Below are 18,927 nucleotides of genomic sequence, written 5' to 3' on the forward strand. Positions count from 1 at the left end.
TTTTACTTTGGTATCCTTGGGTGCACAGTATTTCTAATTTTAGCACTCAATGAATATTTAGTGACTGAATGAATTCTGAAGTGATCAATATATTTGCATTCACTCACCCATCCAATATTTATTATATACCTAAATGTGCTGAGTATAGTTCTAAGCACCAGATATCCAGCAGCGAACAAAACAGGAAAAGAAAAACCTTCCCTCACAGAGCTTACTTCTAGTGAGAGTAAACAAGCAATATATAGACAAATAAAACACGTAGAGTGTGAGGTGAGAATGGGGTTGGAATCTTAAATAACAGGGTGGTTAGAGAAGGTCTTTCTGAGATGATGACATCTGAGCAAAGCCCAAATGAAGTGAGAGAGCAAGTCATACAGATATCCAGAGGATCAGCAAGTGAAAAAGACATGTCCTTCCCAAGAAATAGCTAAGAGACTGGTGGAGATGAAAACGGAATGAGAATGAGGTTGGGGGGGAGGGATCATACAGGACTCAGATGGTTTGCTGGAACAGTCTCAGTTAAAGTCTATTGTCCCTTGCATTTTCAAAAGTGTCCTACTTTAGATGATAAATTATACGGTAACTTTATTTTTAGGCCAATGAAAGAGCTTGGGCTTATTTTAAATGAGATGGGAGGCTTGTTGGGTGGTTCAGAGCAAAGGAATTTTTAAATAGCCACTTTAACATCTGTGCTGAGATCAAACTGAAGAGGGGCAAAGGAAGCCAGTTAGAAGGCTACTCCAATAATTCAGGTTAGAGATAATGGTAGCATGAATCAGATGGTGGTAGTAGAGGTAACGAGAAGTGGTTGTGTATCTATTTTAAAGGTAGATCCAACAAAATATTATGACAGATTAGATATAGGGTGTGAGGGAAAATGAAGGGTAAGGAAAGAATGACTAAAGTTTCTGGCCTGCAGAACTGAGGGGATGGAGCTGCCATTTGTTGAAATGGGAAAGACTCGGTAAGACCAGGTTTGAGGGAGTAATGAAGTTCAGAAATTTAGTTTTGGACATTTAAAAGATTTGAAATGTCTAGTAGATATCCAGTAAGAGGTCAAGATGTTATACGTATAAGACAGAACTTGAGGAGAAAGCTAGGCTAGAGATAGAGAGTTGGGAGTTGTCTGCATAGAGAAGGTCTTTAAAGCCATGAGACAGGATAAGATCACCAAGGGAGTGAAAGAAGAGAAGAGATCCAAGGGCTAAGCCTGAGGAACTCCAATTTTTAGACCTTGGAGAAATGAGAAGAAATCAGCCACAGAGTAGGAATAGGAGTGCTAGTACGGGAGAAAAACAAGGAGAGTGTGGTTTACTAGAAGATAAGTAAAGGAAGACGGAGTGATCGACTATGTCAAGCACTGCTAATAGGCCAAGTAGGAAAAGGGCTAAGAAATGCTCACTGGATTTAGCAGTGTGAGGTACTGGTGATCTTGATAAGAGAAATTTTGGTGCAGTGACCTGATTGGAGAGGGTTCAAGACAGGATGGAAGAACCAAAAGGAAAGAAAGAAAAGGAGAGAGGGAATGGAAGAAGAGTTGGAATTTGGGGCTGCCAATAAAACTGACACTCCTTAGAAAGGAGTAGAGGGAACTATAGAGTATTAGCCCAAAATTCTGTATGCAGTTTCCTCTCTGGGCATTACCAAATCCTCAGCTGTGCACAGGGAAGGTAAGACTCCTAGTAGCCAAGTGGAAATCATTAGATGGGTGACTAAAAAACTGGGCAAAGACTTCAGTATCTCATAGTGCTACGGACAGAGAGGTAGGAATTCAAGACTAGTCAAAGTGTGTTGTTCCAGACTATCAGCTGAAACCCCAGAGAGGCTACTCCTAAGGAGTCATAACATAAGAGTAAGAGCCAGGTGCAAGAAGTAAGGACTACTTCCTGGGAGTAGAGTTTCTGCCACAGGTATAAGGACTGCATATTAGGAGTAAGAGAAAAATATCAGCTTTAGCAAAACTGGATCAAGATGATCTATGAGGAAAAAAAATCAAATGTTCTTGTTAAGGAAGGAAATGTTTCCAGAGCCTGACATTCAATAAAAAAGTACTAGGTAAGCAAAGTAACAGGAACAAATGTCTGAAAATCAAAAGAAAAAAATACAGATAATAGAAAGACACCCAGATGAATTTATCAGATAGGACATTTAAAGTAGCTGTGATTATTATATTCAAGACAATAAATGAAAAGTTGGAGAATGTTACAGATAACTGGAACCTATAAAATAAAATCAAATGGCAATTCTAGAACTGAGAAAGGTAATAAGTGATATTCAGAATTCAATACATGGTTTACATAGCAGATTCAACACAAAAGATTAATGAATTAGAAGATGGCACAGCAGGAAAAAATTCAGATTAAGTCAGAGAGAGCAAAAATAATGGGAAATGGTGGGGGGGCAAAATGGAGTGCCTGGGTATCTCAGTCCATTAGGCAGCCGACTCTTGATTTTGGCTCAGATCATGACCTCAGGGTTCTGGGATTGAGCCCCCCCATGGGCTGAGCATGAAGCCTGCTTAAGATTCTCTCTCTCCCTCTGCCTCTCCCCCTGCTCATGCTCTATCTCTAAAAATAAATAACTAAATTAAAAAAAAAAAAGCAAAACACAAAACCATAATAAACATGGTAAATAGTGAAACAGCCTAATATACATGTAACTTTAACTGTAACACAAGGAAAGGAGAGAAGAGGATGAGATTATAATATTTAAAGAAATACTGGCTGAGAACTTTTCAGAAACTGACAAAAGACATTAAGGCCACAGATTTAAGAAGCTTCACAGACCCCAAGCCAGATAAATAAAGAAAAACCTAGGAAAATCATAGCAAAATTGCTGAAAAACCAAACACAGAAAAAAAAAAGTCCTAGCAACCAGAGAATAACATACTACCTTAAAAAACAACAAGCAATAATTGAAGCCAGAAGCCAAAGGAATTCAATCTTTAAAATAAGTGCTGAAAGAAAATAACTGCCACCCAAGAATTCTATATTCAGTGAAAATGTGCTTCAAAATGAAGGTGCAATAAAGATGTTTTAAGAGTGGGCCCTAGGGAGCCCTACAGGCCAGCTGCTGGCTAATAAAGTGGACAGCTGTCCTCAAAAAAAAAAAAAAGATGTTTTAAGAAAAACAAAAATTGAGAGGATTTATCACCAGCAGACCTACACTAAATGAAATATTGAAAACGAGATTCCAGTAGAATAATGATGTAAGAAGGAAAGAGCCATGAAACAGATAAATCTAGAATAATATTAAATACAATAATATCATGTGGGTTTCAAGTTATATATAGAACTTAAAAATATATATCCACAATAGCACAAAATATGAGAAAGAGGTAAATGGAGCTAAAGTGTTAGAAGTTTCTTTCATTGCCCAGGATATAGTAAAATAAGAAAGACTGTAATCAGTCAAAGGTGCATGTTATAGTTTCTGGCATAAGCAGAGGAGAAAAAGGAATGAAGAAATGATGGAACATAGAGAAAACTGAAAAATCAGTAATTACATTAAATGTAAAGAGATTAAATTCTTCAGTGAAAAGACAAAGATTGCCGGATAGAACTAGAGTGCATAATGCTAAGCAAAATAAATCAGTCAGAGAAAGACAAATACCATATGATTTCACTCACATGTGGAATTTAAGAAACAAAACAGATGAACATAGGGGAAGGGAAGGAAAAATAAAATAAGATAAAAACAGAGAGGGAGGCAAACCATAAGACACTCTTAACAATAGGGAACAAACTGAGGGTTGCTAGAGGGGAGGTGGGTGAGGGAATGGGGTAAATGGGTGATGGGCATTAAGGGGGGGCACTTGTAATGAGCACTGGGTGTTATAATATGTAAGTGATGAATCACTAAATTCTACCCCTGAAACTAATACTATACTATATGTTAACTAACAATTTAAATAAAATCTTGGAAGAAAAAAAAAGACAAAGATTGCCACACTGTATAAAAACATAAAGCTAACTATATATTTCATTTTTTAAAAAAGATATTATTTATTTGAGAGAGAGAGAGAGAACATAAGCAGTGGGGAGAGGAAGAAGCAGGCTCCCCCGAACTGGGAGCCTGATGCGGGGCTCAATCCCAGGACTCTGGGACCATGACCCATGATGAAGGCAGACACCCAATGGACTGAGCCACCCAGGCACCCCTATAAAGCTAACTATATATTTCTTATAAAATATATACAATAATTATAAAGATGGACAAAGGTTGAAAGGATGCAAAAGATATATGTTTTTTAAACATTAACTAGAAGAAAGTTTGTGTGGCTGTATTAATAACAGATAAGTATATTTTAAGGCAAAAGATATTATGAGATAAAAAAAAGTATATTTCCTAATTATCAAAGGGCCAATTTAATGGGAAGGTAAAGATACTAGATTTGTATGGACTAATAACATAATCTCAGGATATTTGCAGTGGATATTGTGGGTGCTCTGTCCTGTTCTGCTTAGTGGGCCAGTGTACCTATCCCTTAGCTGTTGTGAGAATTGGCTATTAATGGCTTACAGCTACCCCTTCTTCAAAGTGTGCCCTTGGCTGAGTAAGAACTGTATCACACCACATCCTGGGTGGTAGTAAGGGTCCACAGCACACGACTGGCTGACAGTGGGGTACAAAAAGGTAATTTTCTTACCTAAAGATGAGACTAACTTTGTGATGCAATTTGTGTTCTAGAGCTCCCCATGGGATCAGACTGAAACTGGACTCCAAATGAATCCACTTTTCCTCACTACTTAATTCTGGTTCCTTCACCTCCTTTCTCCTAAGAGCACTCTGACTTAATCACGTGAAGAAGAAGAAGAATTGTTTCAGGTTCTGCTTTTAGAGAACCTGACAAAACTATAAAAATGGGCTTCTAGAGTGGGATTACTCAATGAATGAATGGAACTGAAGGGTCCATCACTGGTGGCAGAGTGAATGTTGTTAGTCCTATGCATGTTATAGCAGTGCAATTGCTAAGACTTAGGGTGAACTGAGGCAGAGTATAAGTGGAAGGTGACTGTAGTGGTCATGAGAATGGACTGCTCAGATCTCCTTCGGGAGAGCCTGCTGAAACGGACTTGACTGACAGCCATAACTGCTGCCCCTCTGGATCCACCATCATGTTCCTACTAAGGCCATGCTTCCCCCAGGCTGCTCCTAGTATGACTGAGCATGGCAATAGTACTAGTGCTGGCCTGTTCCTGCCTGACAGGGTACTCCTCTAGTGGGTGACTGGCTCAGGAACTCCCCCTCATCCTGACCAAAACTCTCCTAAAACTGTGCTGCAGTCTGAGGCTCTTCCTACACAATCCTCCTTCCTTTTCTCTCCCTTTATGGTGCTAGACCTGCATTAGGGCCTAATGGTTTTCTCTGCCTCCTCTTGCTCCCTTCCCTTTATCTTTCACTATATTTCCTCCAGCAAATCTCTTGTACATCTAATCCCATCTTCGTGGCTGCTTCCCGAACTGTCCCAGGGACACACTAGCCAGGACAATGTTGCCGGTATTTGGGAAGTATGCAGAAATAATAACGGAAGGGACAGTGGGATTGGGGTGGCTGTTGCTATGCTCCATTTATAGTTGAAGAGATAAAAGGACAGGCTCAAATATATTAATCATTAATTTAAAGCAAAGTGATAAAGTCAGACAACCTTCTTAGGGGCTTCAAAGAAACCCTCATTTCCTATGGCTGAAGGGCAGAGGAAGCTGAAAACCAGGCACACAACTTAATTGTTAGCAGGGCAAAACTTCAGAGAAGGCTGTATATATTCTATGACAAAGTCAGGGCTCTAAAAAAGGGTACTACTGAGTCCGGGATGGAATACCTGCATGAACTCACTTGAGAACCTTGGACTGCCCTAGATTATGTTATATCCTCTGGTCAGTGGCAGATAGCTTAGCTTGTTGGTCAGGAGCCTGGGAGAATTAGGCACCAGGATCGGAAGACTAGGGACATGGAGGTCTGGGGAAGAGGCATGCAGATAGACCTACGGGAGAAACACACTAAGTGTGAAGATCTTTTCTCTTTTCATCATATGCTAATGACCACTAGGAATGTCCAAAGCAGAAGAGAGCACTAAACAACCAAGTGGAAAGGATGATTTGGCCAGTAGATGTCAGGTACCCTCTGTCATTGGCCACCCAGTGCTTGGACAATGGGCTTATGAACAGAATGGTTATGCTGGCAAAGATGGAGGCTAAGCAACGGCCAAATAGCATGGGCTCTCTCTTGCCATTGGCCATCTAGCTACTCCCACTGCCAAATGTCTGACCTGGCAACAATAGAGAGACCAACCCTGAGCTCTAGATATGGAATCATACCTTGAGGAAACCAATCATCTTTCTGCCTTGAAAAGGGCAACATTTCATCCTGACCTGGACTGACCCAGATTCTGGGTAAGTATTTGCTTTTCTTGCCCACAGTGCTTCAACCAGCATCACTATCCAAAGGCTCGGAGTATCTGGTCTACTGATATGGAATTCCGTATAATATCACTCAGACCATGGGACTACTTTATGGCAAAGGAGATATGGTGGTGGACACATGACCATTGGATTCAGTCACCGTACCACATATCACACCATCCAGGAAGCTATTACCCTGATAGACTGGTAGAAGGGCCTTGTGAAGGTACAACTAAGGTACAGCTTAGAGTTGATGGTCTGTGAGGATGAGTTCTATTCTTCAGGATGGATGGAGTGTACATTTTAAACCAATGCCCACCATTTGGTGCTGTGTTGCACACAGAAAGAATCCATGGGTCTTGGAACTACGGAATAAAAGTATGAGTGTCACCACTCACTAGGATGCCCACTTATCCACTTAGGGAATTATGTTTCCCTTCTGGACACCTTTAGGCTTTATAGGTGTAGATGTTCTGGTTTCCAGAGTGGGCATGCTTTCACCAGAAAGCACATTAAAAGGCCTTTAAACTTAATGCTCTGGCTACCATCTTGTCACTTGGGCTTCTGATGCCTGTAGACCATCAGGCAAAGAAAAGAGTTATTATACTGACATTATACTATATTATACTGTCATTATGCTATACAAATGCTGCTATATAATAAGGGCAGATAGGAATATATTTGGCACTCAGGTGATCCATTAGGGCATATCTTGGTACTCCTATGCCGGGTTTTAACAATAAATGAGTACAGCAACCACAGCCTGCTAAGGTCACAGTTCCTAGAGTCCCACACCTTTTAAGATGAGGTACTGGGTCATCCCACCAAGAAAGTCACTTAGACCAGTGAAGGTGCTAGCCAAACATGAGGGAAATCTAGAATGGTAAAGGAAGAAGATGTTGAGTATTACTATGCCCTTGGGACCAAATGCAGCAATGAGAGTTTTCATTTGTCCTATTAACCCTCCTCCTACAAATTTTCCTAGAAATTATGACCAACCAGAATCCTGTAGAAGCTATACCTAAATGGAGTAAATTTAACATGAGAAACAGGTAGATCCCAGCATTACAAGGGGTGAATTGTAATGGATGTTGTTGGTGCCTCACTCAGATATCATCTGCAACCTGCCATGACAGTTGTTGATTGCTAAAGGTTCACAGTTGCCCCCTTCTCCAGAGAATGCCCTCCCATTGGGCTAGGAGGTTATATCCTGCCACCAGCCACTGACTGACTGATATGGGAGTAAAAAGGCCAGCCCCTTTGCCTCATGATGGAATCAACTTCACACTGCAATCTGAGCTCCAAAGTTCCTCACAGAATCAAAATGAAGCTGTCTAATCAGGACTACATCCTTGCTTGGCTCTTTTCTGCTGCCCTATCTGCTTCCCTTCACTCCCCTTCTTCTGAAGGCACTCCCTCCCTCAATAAATCACTTGTACAAAGTATTCCCTCTCAGGCTCTGCTCCAAGGAACCCAACTTAAGAAAAAATGTAAAGAAAAAACTGATGGAACTAAAAAAAGAAGCAGACAAAGCAATAACCATAGAAATTTTAACACACCTCTCTTAGTAACTATGGAACAAGCAGACAAAAATCTCAATAGGAATATGGAAGATTTGAAATCATGGTTAACACAGTTGACTGAATTGACATATAGAGAATACCATCCCCAGGAATGGCAGAATACACATTCTTCTCAACTGTATGGGGACAATTACCAAAAGAGACCATTTGCTGGACCATAATGTAATAGTCAACAAATTTCAAAGGACTAAGATTACACAGAATGTTCTCTGGTCACAATGGAAATAAGGTAGAAGTCAATAACAGAAAGGTAACCAGAAAATGTTTGGTTTTAAGCAACATTTAGTTTTAAGCAATAATCCATAGATCAAAGAAATCATAATGGAAATTGGAAAATATTTTTGAAGTGAACAATAACATAATCACTACTTATCAATTTTGAAAGTAGTACCATTATGCACAGTAAATTTTCTATCTGAAGTTCCCTAGATGCAAACAATATTCAACAGCATGAGACACAAAGTTCATATTGCCAACTAACCATGACTGGTTGAAACTTCATTCACATCCACCATATTAATGCTAGCTGGTAAACCAACATCCTGATGAAATAATTTCCCCGTGGGTGAAAGGAACAAAAATCCAAATCAAGAAAATTCTGAGGAACTGGTGTCCATAATGAGAGATTTTGCTGTTAGAGGGACTACTCTGGGCTTAACTCTTTTCTGACAACTAAGGCACAAACACATAAGGAATAAGCTTGCAGGCAAACTTCCATATGGTATCTTTCCTAGATATTTCTTTCCAGAGCTCCGGAAATAGTTGCTTAGAAATTTCTGCCCAGCAGGCCACGATAAATAAATATTTTATAGTCATTCTCTTGGTATGATAATTTTTCTCATATTAACTAGCTAATCAAAGAAAAACCTACTTGGAATTCAACTTGTATTAATTACCCCAAAGTCAGCACACGTGAAAAAGTTAGTGTTTACCGCTACATTAAAAACTACATGAATCAGGGTGCGCCTGGGTGGCTCAGTTTGTTAAGCATCTGACTCTTGGTTTCGGCTCAGGTCAAGATCTCAGGGTCATGAGATCAAGCCCCACATCAGGATCGGTGCTCAGCACAGAGTCTGCTTGAGGGTCTCTCCCTCTCCCTCTGCCCCACCCCTGCTCACACACATGTGCACTCTCTCTCTCTAAAATAAAATAAATAAAATCTTTAAAATAAGTAAAAAATAAGTAAGTTTATATGATATCTCTGTAATTAATCAGAAAACATTAATAATTTTATGGTGTTTTCTAAAAACAATGACCTCAGTATACAGCTATAACCCATAAACCTCCTGGCATTTATATTTCTAGCACAGCAAGATAATATTGTATTACCAGTTGATGTTGAATATTTTCATGACGTTGCTTAAGAAGTTCTTCTGTCCTCTGCAAGAGACCGAATTCAGCTTTAAATTCAGCTATTATTTGATGCTTCTTTTTGAAAACTGTACTCTTGCTTCGAAGTTTACTGACATATCGTTTGAACTATAAAAGAATACAGCATATAACCTCATGAGTAGAAAAGTCATTGCTAAACATATATAACCTCATTGTATTAGAAAAATTTTATTGTCTCCTGTCCAACATGGGTATCACAAGTATATAATAATTACTTAGTTTCATTAGAAAACTTGGAAAGACTGCTTAATTAAAATATTTTGTGTAGATTTTAGTTTTTGGACCCATCTAAATATTGTAAATCCTTATATAAAAGCTATTTGTTTTGGGCTTTACAAATAAGGATTTAAAAAACCAGAAACTCAACCCTATAAAAGTAAAAAGGTTAAAAAAGAAGGAGGAGAAGAAGAAGAAGGAGGAGGAGGAGAAGAAGAAGAAAAAGTAGGAAACCCACTCTGGCTGAGATCTTATCATATCTCTTGCATATTGTACTATTATGGCAGCAGTGCATCTACTGAGATTAATATAGCCAACCAGAATAGTTAACACTTGCAGCTACTATTTATCATTTAAGAAATGTACTCTGACCATATACACTAAGAAGCATCTGAGACATTGGGATGAAACTCATCCCAAACCTTAAAAAGCTAAGAATATTCCAACTTAGTGGAAGCTTACAGTTGCTTAATTCAGCTATTTACCTACTAATGATATAAAGTTATAACTACTCTAATGGAAAGACCCCACTATTAAGTAATATTAACCATAGTTTGGAAAAGCAAATGAAATGAATAGGAATTAAAGTAATTCATTTGATAAACAGTACTTACTAACTACTATGTACTAGGCACTATGCCAGACATGGAGAATAACACTCTAAACAAGATACTCAGAAGTCCTGCCCTCACCAAGCTTAAGGAAATAATGGCAAAAACAAACACTGAACTGAGGTTTACAACCACGGTGAGCATTATGAAGAAGTAAAGTGGTCCTGAGAAAAAATAATAAAAGAGTTTAGCCTGGGTTGGGATGAAGGCAAGAAAAGTGGGTCTTGGGATTTAGGGGATGTGGATTATGGCAAGCTTCTCAAAATAATTACATTTAAGCCAAGACTGAAGAAGTAAGAGTGTGTTGGAGGAAGGAGGAAGAGGCAAAGAAGAACATTCCAGGTAGAGGAAACAGAAGGTGTAAAGATCCTGGCTCATTAAAAGTATTGCTTGATATAAGAAGCAAATGCCAGAAGCAAATGTGAGAAATTTCTGGTATTTCTGAAACAGAACATAATACTTAAAAAAAAAAAAAATCCTTCCTCATATGTACCATTATACTAATAATTTTCAGATTTTTTTTACTATATAAAATAATTTTTCTTCCTACTCTATCCTTTTATTAACTACATTATAAAGAAAATTTCCAAGTAAGAATTTGGCCTGTTATATTTAAGCACATCACTTCAAAACAAGTTTCCATTTTACCTAATACAAGGTAATTCTTTTTTTTTTGAAATTTTTATTTTATTTTTTTAAAGATTTTAAAAATTTATTTTAGTGACAGAAGCGTGAGCAGAGGGAGGATAAAAGGAGGGAGAGGGAGAGAGAATCTCAAGCAGACTCTGTGCTGAGCATGGAGCCTGACGTGGGGCTTGATCTCCTGACCCCAAAATCATGACCTGAGCCAAAATCAAGAGTCAGATGTTTAACCGACTGAGCCACCCAGGCGCCCCGTTACTTTTATTATTTATAAAATTATTTATAACGCTTCTCAAGTTAACCTTTAAAAGGATTGGGTATTAAAAAGGCTAAGATTCTCAAAGAATTAGCTTGTAGGGGAGTCTGGGTGTCTCCACAGATTAAGCATCCCAACTCCTGATTCTGACTTACCTTATGATCTTGGGGTCATGAGATCGTGCGCCATGACAGGCTCTGCACCAGGCGTGGAGCCTGCTTAATATTATCTCTCTCACTACCCCCTGCCTCTCCCCCCTCTAAATAATAATAGTAATAGTAATTAACATATTACTGAAATTTTGGAAAACAGAAAAAGGAAAAATTCACTTGAAGCCACTATTCCAATGTAAGTTCTACTACCATGTTGCTATTTTCCCTCCTAATTTTTAAGGCTAAACATAAGGGCAATAATTCTAAATTGTGAGGTAGTAAAATAGGAAGCACAGCATTTCTAAAATGTAAGTGATTTTTTTCCTTATTTGGAAATCCAATCAATTTCCAAATTGACTGATTTTTCAGTATACAAATAAAGTCCTCAACAATAGTGAGATTAAAAATTTTTCACATAAAAATAACCATCTAATTCCTAGTTTAGAAATCTTTTAAAACTTGACTTAAACTTTGAAAGAAATGAAGTACCCACTGTGTTTTAGAAGAAGGAAGTTCAAAATATTTTTCTCTCCATGATTAAGTTAGTTTTAATAGTAAGGAATCCAGCCCACACACAGCAAATTATCAATGGCTGGATTATAGGAATGGTTTAAAAATTTAAGTCATACCAATGTACCCAGAGTCCAATAACTTGCAATTCTTCCTTTTAAAGAATAAATGTGTAAGTCTGACATAACCACAGACTCAGAATCCCTAGAGTAACTATATGTTCTATTAAAAGTGTCCTGGGCAAAGTGCCCAAAATGAAATCAGCCCTGTTCATCTGCTATCGTCTGTATTATCTAGGCCAATTTTTCTCTTCTTTATCATGCTGTGCTCCAGAATTATTTTTAAAAGCTAAAAGCTATAAATATTTTTGGTAGAAGAACAAACCCACCAATTACTCAATATGCTCTATGCTAATTGGTTATTATTTGACATTCACAGGGCAAACTACCTAAGGGAAGGGTAGTCAGGGCCAGATTAATGATAGTTATGTAGAATTAAGCAATAGGTGGCCATCAAAGCAGTCTAAGGGATCTACTACCTTGGATGAATTAGAGGACAGAAAACACATTATCAATGTTTTTCATCCATTGGAAGTTTCTTCTCACTATCATTTGGATTTCAAATAATTTCTGAATTTTCAAATTGTTACAAAAAACCATGATGAATATATTGAAGCTAAAACTTCAGAAACATTCTTAACAATTGCTATAGGACATACTTCCAGAAATGGTCAGAAGGAAATAAGGTTTTGATATATTTTGTCAAACTGCCCTTCAAAGGCTATTTATAGTGCCCTTAATAATTGTCAACTTGATAATTAAAATAGTATTTTACTTTTTATTTGCATTTCTTTATTAAGGAAATTAACTTTTTTTGTCATGTTCATTATTCATCTAGGGGAATTTTTTTTAATGATTTGCCTTTGGCCCATTTTTTTATTGGAGTTTTCATTTTTCCTGTGGATCTGTAACAGTGATTCTCAAACTTTTTGGTCTCAGGAACCCTTTATGTATTTTTAAAATTATTAAAGCTCTCAAAGGGATTGTGTGTATGTAGACTGCTGCTGTGGCAAACTTGAGGGAAAAGAATACAATTTCAATTAATGGACCCCTTACTTCATAAAATATAAAAATCAGTTCCAACTGGATTACAGACTTAAATGTGAAAGATAAAATAAACATCTTTTAGGATATAAGAAAATATCACCATACTTTTGAGATAGGAAAGGATTTATTAAACAAGATGCAAAAGCACAAACTGAAAGTAGATGATCAATAAACTTAACTTGGCTAAAATCAAGAATTTTTGTTCATCAAAATATATATTAAAAGATTAGGAATATAAGTCACAAATTGGGAGAGCATATTGGTAACACATTAAACCAACAAATGATTTGTATCCAACATATATAAATTAAACCTATAAATCAATAAATGAAAGACAAATAATCCAATAGAAAAATGGATAAGATACTTGAATAGTCACTTCGCAGAAGAGAAATCCAAGATGACCAATAAACATATTAAAAGATGCTCAACCTCATTAGTAATCAGTAATACAAACTAAAACCACAGTAAGATACTATTTTAACATCCACCCAAATAGCAAAAAGAAGTCCTTCAATACTAAGTGTTGGTGAAGATATGGAAAAAGTGGAATACCTGTATACCACAGGAAATGGAGGATTTATAATTTAGAACAACAGTTTGGAAAACACTTCATATCTACTTCAGTTGACACTGTGTTCAGCCTATGCCCCACCAACTCCACTCCAATAAATAGTAGGGCTTCTCAAACTTACCTACGGTGATGGAGCAGTTTTAAAAATTTCTAATCATTTGTAGATACTTAAATAAAACAATAAAAATATTTAGGAAACATCACATTACTATAAATGTTTCTAAATGCTTCTGTTCAACTTATATGGTCATGGATTAGTAACTAACAGTTTATGGGCTAAAACAGGACTTCAGACAACTCTTTGAATAGAACTGCTCCAGAGCAGAGCTTCATAAATGCAGTATGCTCCAGTGTGCTCATGTGGCACAAATATTAAGTGTATGCCAAGATATTAATCCACTAAGACTTTGCAGCAGCTGGGCAAGATATTATAAAGAACTCCCAAGCAGTCACCCTCAGCTATATGCAGCCTTGTCCTTTTACCTCAGTATGCTAAACAATGATCAATTTTTTAAAGTGTCATTGTGAAAAAAGTTAAACACTGCTCTGGAGAAATTCTGTTCATAGTCACATACATAAGAATGTTGACAGAAACACTGCAATAGCAAAAAACTGGAAAACAAACCACAACAAATTGTTGTATATTCAACTACATATATACAGTGAAAGTAAACAATTTTAAGTTCAAGAAATAATGTACAGCAAAACAAGCAACTTATAGAATATACAGAGTATGCTTCCATTAGTATTGCTTAGGAAAACTAAACAATATAGTTCAGGGACACAAATGTGTGGTCAAACAGCAAATAAGAGTCAGAATACGCCAAATACCTAACTTGAGATGGTGGTTACCTCTTAGAGGGGTGGAAATCAAATAGGATAAAGGAGAGGCACACAGAGAACCTCAAAGTTTCTTTTTCTAAGCTGAGTGCTAAGTATATGTTCATGATCTCATTGTTCTTTACTCTTCACATATGATACACACACACACACACACACACAAACACATTGTCACCTACTTTTACTTAACACATTTTTAAAAATAAACCATTTTGAAAATTAAATAAACATTAAGGAATCAATATAGAAGGTCCCAAATCTAACCAATGAGTTCCAGAAGAAGAGAATTTAAAAAGAAAGATTTTATTTATTTATTTGACAGAGAGAAAAAGAGAGAGTGTAAAAGCAGGGGGAGCAGCAGGCAGAGGGAGAGGGAGAAGTAGGCTCCCTGCTGAGCAGAGAGCCAGACTCAGAGCTCCATCCTAGGACCCTGGGATCGTGACCTGAACCGAAGGCAGATGCCTAACTGACAGCCACCCAGGCACTCCCGGAATTTTTTTTAAAGAGTAGAAATAATACAAGAAAATCTCCCAGAACTGAAGGATATAAAATAAGATTCTAAATTGAAAGGACCAATAGAATTCCCAGCTCAATGAAAGAAGAAAAGATTATTTAAGCCCATAACCTTAAAAATTTAGAAAATCAGAGGTAAAGAGAAAATCCCAAAAGTTTCAAGAAGAGGTAAAATAACAATAGTAACAATAAAAGGTCACATCAAAGGACCGGGAATTAAAACAGCCTCAGACAGCAACACTGAACACTAGAAGACAAAAGAACAATGTCTTCAAAATTCTCAGGGAAAAAGATTTTCGGGCACCTGGGTGGCTCAGTCGTTAAGCGTCTGCCTTCCACTCAGATCGAGATCCCAGGGTGCTGGGATCGAGTCCCACATTGGGCTCCCTGCTCGGCAGGAAGCCTGTTTCTCCCTCTTCCACTCCCCCTGCTTGTGTTCCTGCTCTCGCTGTCTCTGTCTCTGTCAAATAAATAAATAAAATCTTAAAAAAAAAAAGAAAAAGATTTTCAACCAGAATTCACCATTCCATCAAACTATCAATCATGTATGGAATGGAGTAAAGACAAGATGGAATAAAGACAGATGGAATAAAGAAGATGGAATAAAGACAGTTTCACACAAGCAAGATTCTCAAAAATGTACCTTCTAAGTCCCTCTTCAGGAACATTCTCTATTACAACAAGGAAATAAACCAAGAAAGAAGACTTGGGATGTGAAAAGCAGGGGATCCAAAACAGGAGAATGGTTAAAGAAATTCCAGGATGATGACTATGAAGCCCCAGATTACAGTTTACAACAAGCCTACGGTTCACAGCAAGTCTAGATATAAATCTTCCAACTGGAACAGAAAAATGAGAGGGACTCCAAAAAGAATACACCTAACGTTTACAAAATATAATTAACAGATTACTGTGTATGAACATATGCCATATTAAGATAAATTGTACAGTTCTATCAGAAGGTCTGGAGCTGAGTGGGTGATAGGTACATGAAAAAACTAACCAAACAAAAACAAAAAAATTAGGTCAGTATTAATTTTTTTTACAGTGTACAAGTGTACAAGACTACAAGGATATGTAATCATAGTATACTATGTGGCTCAGCTGTAAACTGTGTTTCTACAATTATCATAATGAGGGCGCCTGGGTGGCTCAGTCATTAAGCGTCTGCCTTCGGCTCAGGTCATGATCCCAGGGTCCTGGGATCAAGCCCCGCATCGGGCTCCCTGCTCAGCGGGAAGCCTGCTTCTCCCTCTCCCACTCCCCCTGCTTGTGTTCCCTCTCTTGCTGTGTCTCTCTCTGTCAAATAAATAAACAAAATCTTAAAAAAAATTATCATAGGGAGGCTCTAATGAATGGAAGAACGGGTATGGGGGTAGACAGGGAATGAGAAGTGTAGGCTAAATCCTCATTTCCTACGGTAGTATATCCAAAATGGAAAAAAAAATTTTAAGTTTCAGCACAAACATGCTATTTAGAAATGTAGAAGTAAATACTACAAGAAACAACCAAAGGCATTAAGAGAGATTGCCTCAAGGAAGCATGACTTGGGAATGTGAAAGGGATCATTATTTTCATTATAAGCTTTGTAGTACTATTTTAAACTACATATTTGTATCAATCTTAAAAAAGTATAATTAAAAGTACAACCCACCTCAAAGAAAGCCCATCACCAACAAAAACCTAACAGCTGATAGATTTTATTTTGAATAGACTTTGAGTATTAAAAATCAAATTCACTCATAATTCCATGTTGTAACAATTTATATGAGCAAAAAGTCACAAATAATTTCATTTAGGACTTAATCATTAAAGTCCTAGGAGCAGTACAACAAGGTCACAGAAGCAGTTCAGAGAGGTGTTAAGATCACAGGCTTTGGAGTCAGAGCAATGTAATTTCAAATCCTGGCTCCACCACTTAAAGTGACCTTAGGCAATTACTGTTTTGTCTTCATATAGTAGCCAATTCTTGAAAATACTTTATTACCATGTAAAGGGTTTTTAGAACCTCTGAGGATCAAAATATACAATGTTACCATTATAAAATGAATGATTATTTGTCTAAAATAAAACTAGGTAGTTTTTGTTTTTTTTTAAAAGATTTATTTATTTATTTGAGAGAGAGAATGAGAGAGAGAGAGTACATGAGAGGGGGGAGGGTTAGAGGGAGAAGCAGGCTCCCTTACTGAGCAGGGAGCCCGATGTGGGACTCGATCCCGGGATCATGACCTGAGCCGAAGGCAGTCGCTTAACCAACTGAGCCACCCAGGCACCCAAAACTAGGTAGTTTTTAAATAAGATTTATAAAATATACTAAAATTCTATAAAAATTGAATAATGGATAATGATTAATAATGTCTGTCATTCTGTTTGAATATAGTTAAGGAGTACCTAGAAAATAAGAGATGATAACTGTTTCTTCTAAATAGTAAAGAAATAAAGAAATGTCAAGTAATTAGGCAGAAAAGTAAAAATCTAGGTGTGATGGATGCTCTTTAGAACTAAAATAGAATAATTAGTGCACCTGGGTGACTCAGTTGGTTAAGCGACTGCCTTTGGCTCAGGTCACGATCCTGGACTCCTGGGATTGAGTCCCACATCAGGCTCCCAGCTCAGCGGGGAGCCTGCTTCTCCCTCTGATCCTCTCCCCTCTCATGCTGTTTCTCTCTCTCTCTCTCATATAAATTTAAAAAAAATCTTAAAAAAATAGAATAATTACTACTGTAAGCAATTACAAATCTATATACTCTCAGTACAACTATGTAAAAATTTTGAATATATATATATATTTATAAGCCAAGATTGGGAGAGAATTAAGAAATAAAAATAGCTGTTGTATTGGGCGGATAGAGTTATGAGTGAATTTTTTGGGATTTATTTTTTAAATACTTAATTTAAGAATATTTTTAAAATAATTTTTAAAGGAACTCTGGCATAGGAGATAAGCAACAAACTCGTGGAACATTAAGGAAAAGCTTTCTATAGTTCACTATAGCAGGTTAATAAAGCAAATTTGTCATTAAAGTGAACTAGAAAGCTTGCCACTGTGCAGGAAGGTCCATTATAGCAGCTATTACTAATCATTTGGACCAATATACATTTGTTACCTAAATTTGTCACTTATGAAGAACAGCCATCATTTTAAATGCTGAGATCAGTAAGATTAAAGCTTTCTAGAGCTAGCTTCTAGCTTCAGGACTAATTTTACAGATTCCTTGGTGATCAAAATGGAATTTGCCAGATGTTATTTCTCTTTTTACCATTTAATATGTCTTAGAACTTTTAATAGTAATGATCAAAATCTGGGCTAGCTTTTTAAATGGACAAAGCAGCTTATTTCCTTAAGTATATAACCATTTACAAATGCTTTTCAAGCTTATCTGGAACTCAAAAGCATTATTAGATTCCAGGTGTCAATCTGGATATTTATGCAGAAACAAGCATCTCTCTGCTCCTGCTGCAAATTTTCCACCTCAGTATCTGGCATGAAAACTATTTTCACAGTAATTAGCTGTGAGGACCTTACAAGACAACCATATAATAAATACTTCATATGGTCAAGAACCACAAAAATCTATTTTTTGAAAAAACACTATTTCCCTTTTACAGAAAAGGAAACCTATAGAGAAATTAATACAACTCACCAAATTTCAGCAAGTTGGAAAAACTGGACTAGAATGAGTACTTTTGTCCTCAAATCCTGTTAGTCCAATATGCATGCTATTTTCCATTTCTTAATTAAATCACATCTTTGTCAGTTACTTCATCAAATGATTTTTAAGCATGGAAAACTACAGAAAAAGGTCCAAGAGAGTTAGGTGTCACATTAGGTAACACCAACTGTTCAAGAGTAGCATGAACAAGCCCAATGATCACGAATTTTTCACCCATTTGTCAGTGTCTTCTATTTTGTCTGAATTCAGACTTGTAGAAAACCCGAAGAGACTGTCTTTTCATGTTATGCTGAATAAATCATTTGGACTCCCTGAAGTCTGGTCTCAGATATTTGTTTTAAGGCAAGAAAAAATGTTTCAAAGCAATCTTTGTTTTCTGTTAAAATGATAGTCTTCAAATCACCCATCATAACTAGTGCCAACACAGACACACATACAAATAGAATTCTAAACTTTT

At 37.0% G+C, this 18,927-nt stretch overlaps 1 protein-coding gene across 2 annotated transcripts in view; it reads right to left on the reverse strand.

Annotated features, from left to right (window-relative positions):
• The window catches only part of IFT81 (intraflagellar transport 81), a 78,286-nt gene that overhangs the window by 24,243 nt on the left and 35,116 nt on the right, over positions 1 to 18,927 (reverse strand). For both annotated transcript variants that reach the window (XM_028116411.2, XM_028116410.2), the window contains one exon: positions 9,314 to 9,463. In XM_028116411.2, coding sequence (XP_027972212.1) covers positions 9,314 to 9,463 — 150 coding nt within the window. The remainder of the gene's footprint in view (positions 1 to 9,313; positions 9,464 to 18,927) is intronic.

Source organism: Eumetopias jubatus, unplaced genomic scaffold (genome assembly GCF_037043125.1).
Source record: "Eumetopias jubatus isolate StellerSeaLion01/CBP00866 unplaced genomic scaffold, mEumJub1_p1.0 scaffold_16, whole genome shotgun sequence".
Taxonomy (NCBI): domain Eukaryota; kingdom Metazoa; phylum Chordata; class Mammalia; order Carnivora; family Otariidae; genus Eumetopias; species Eumetopias jubatus.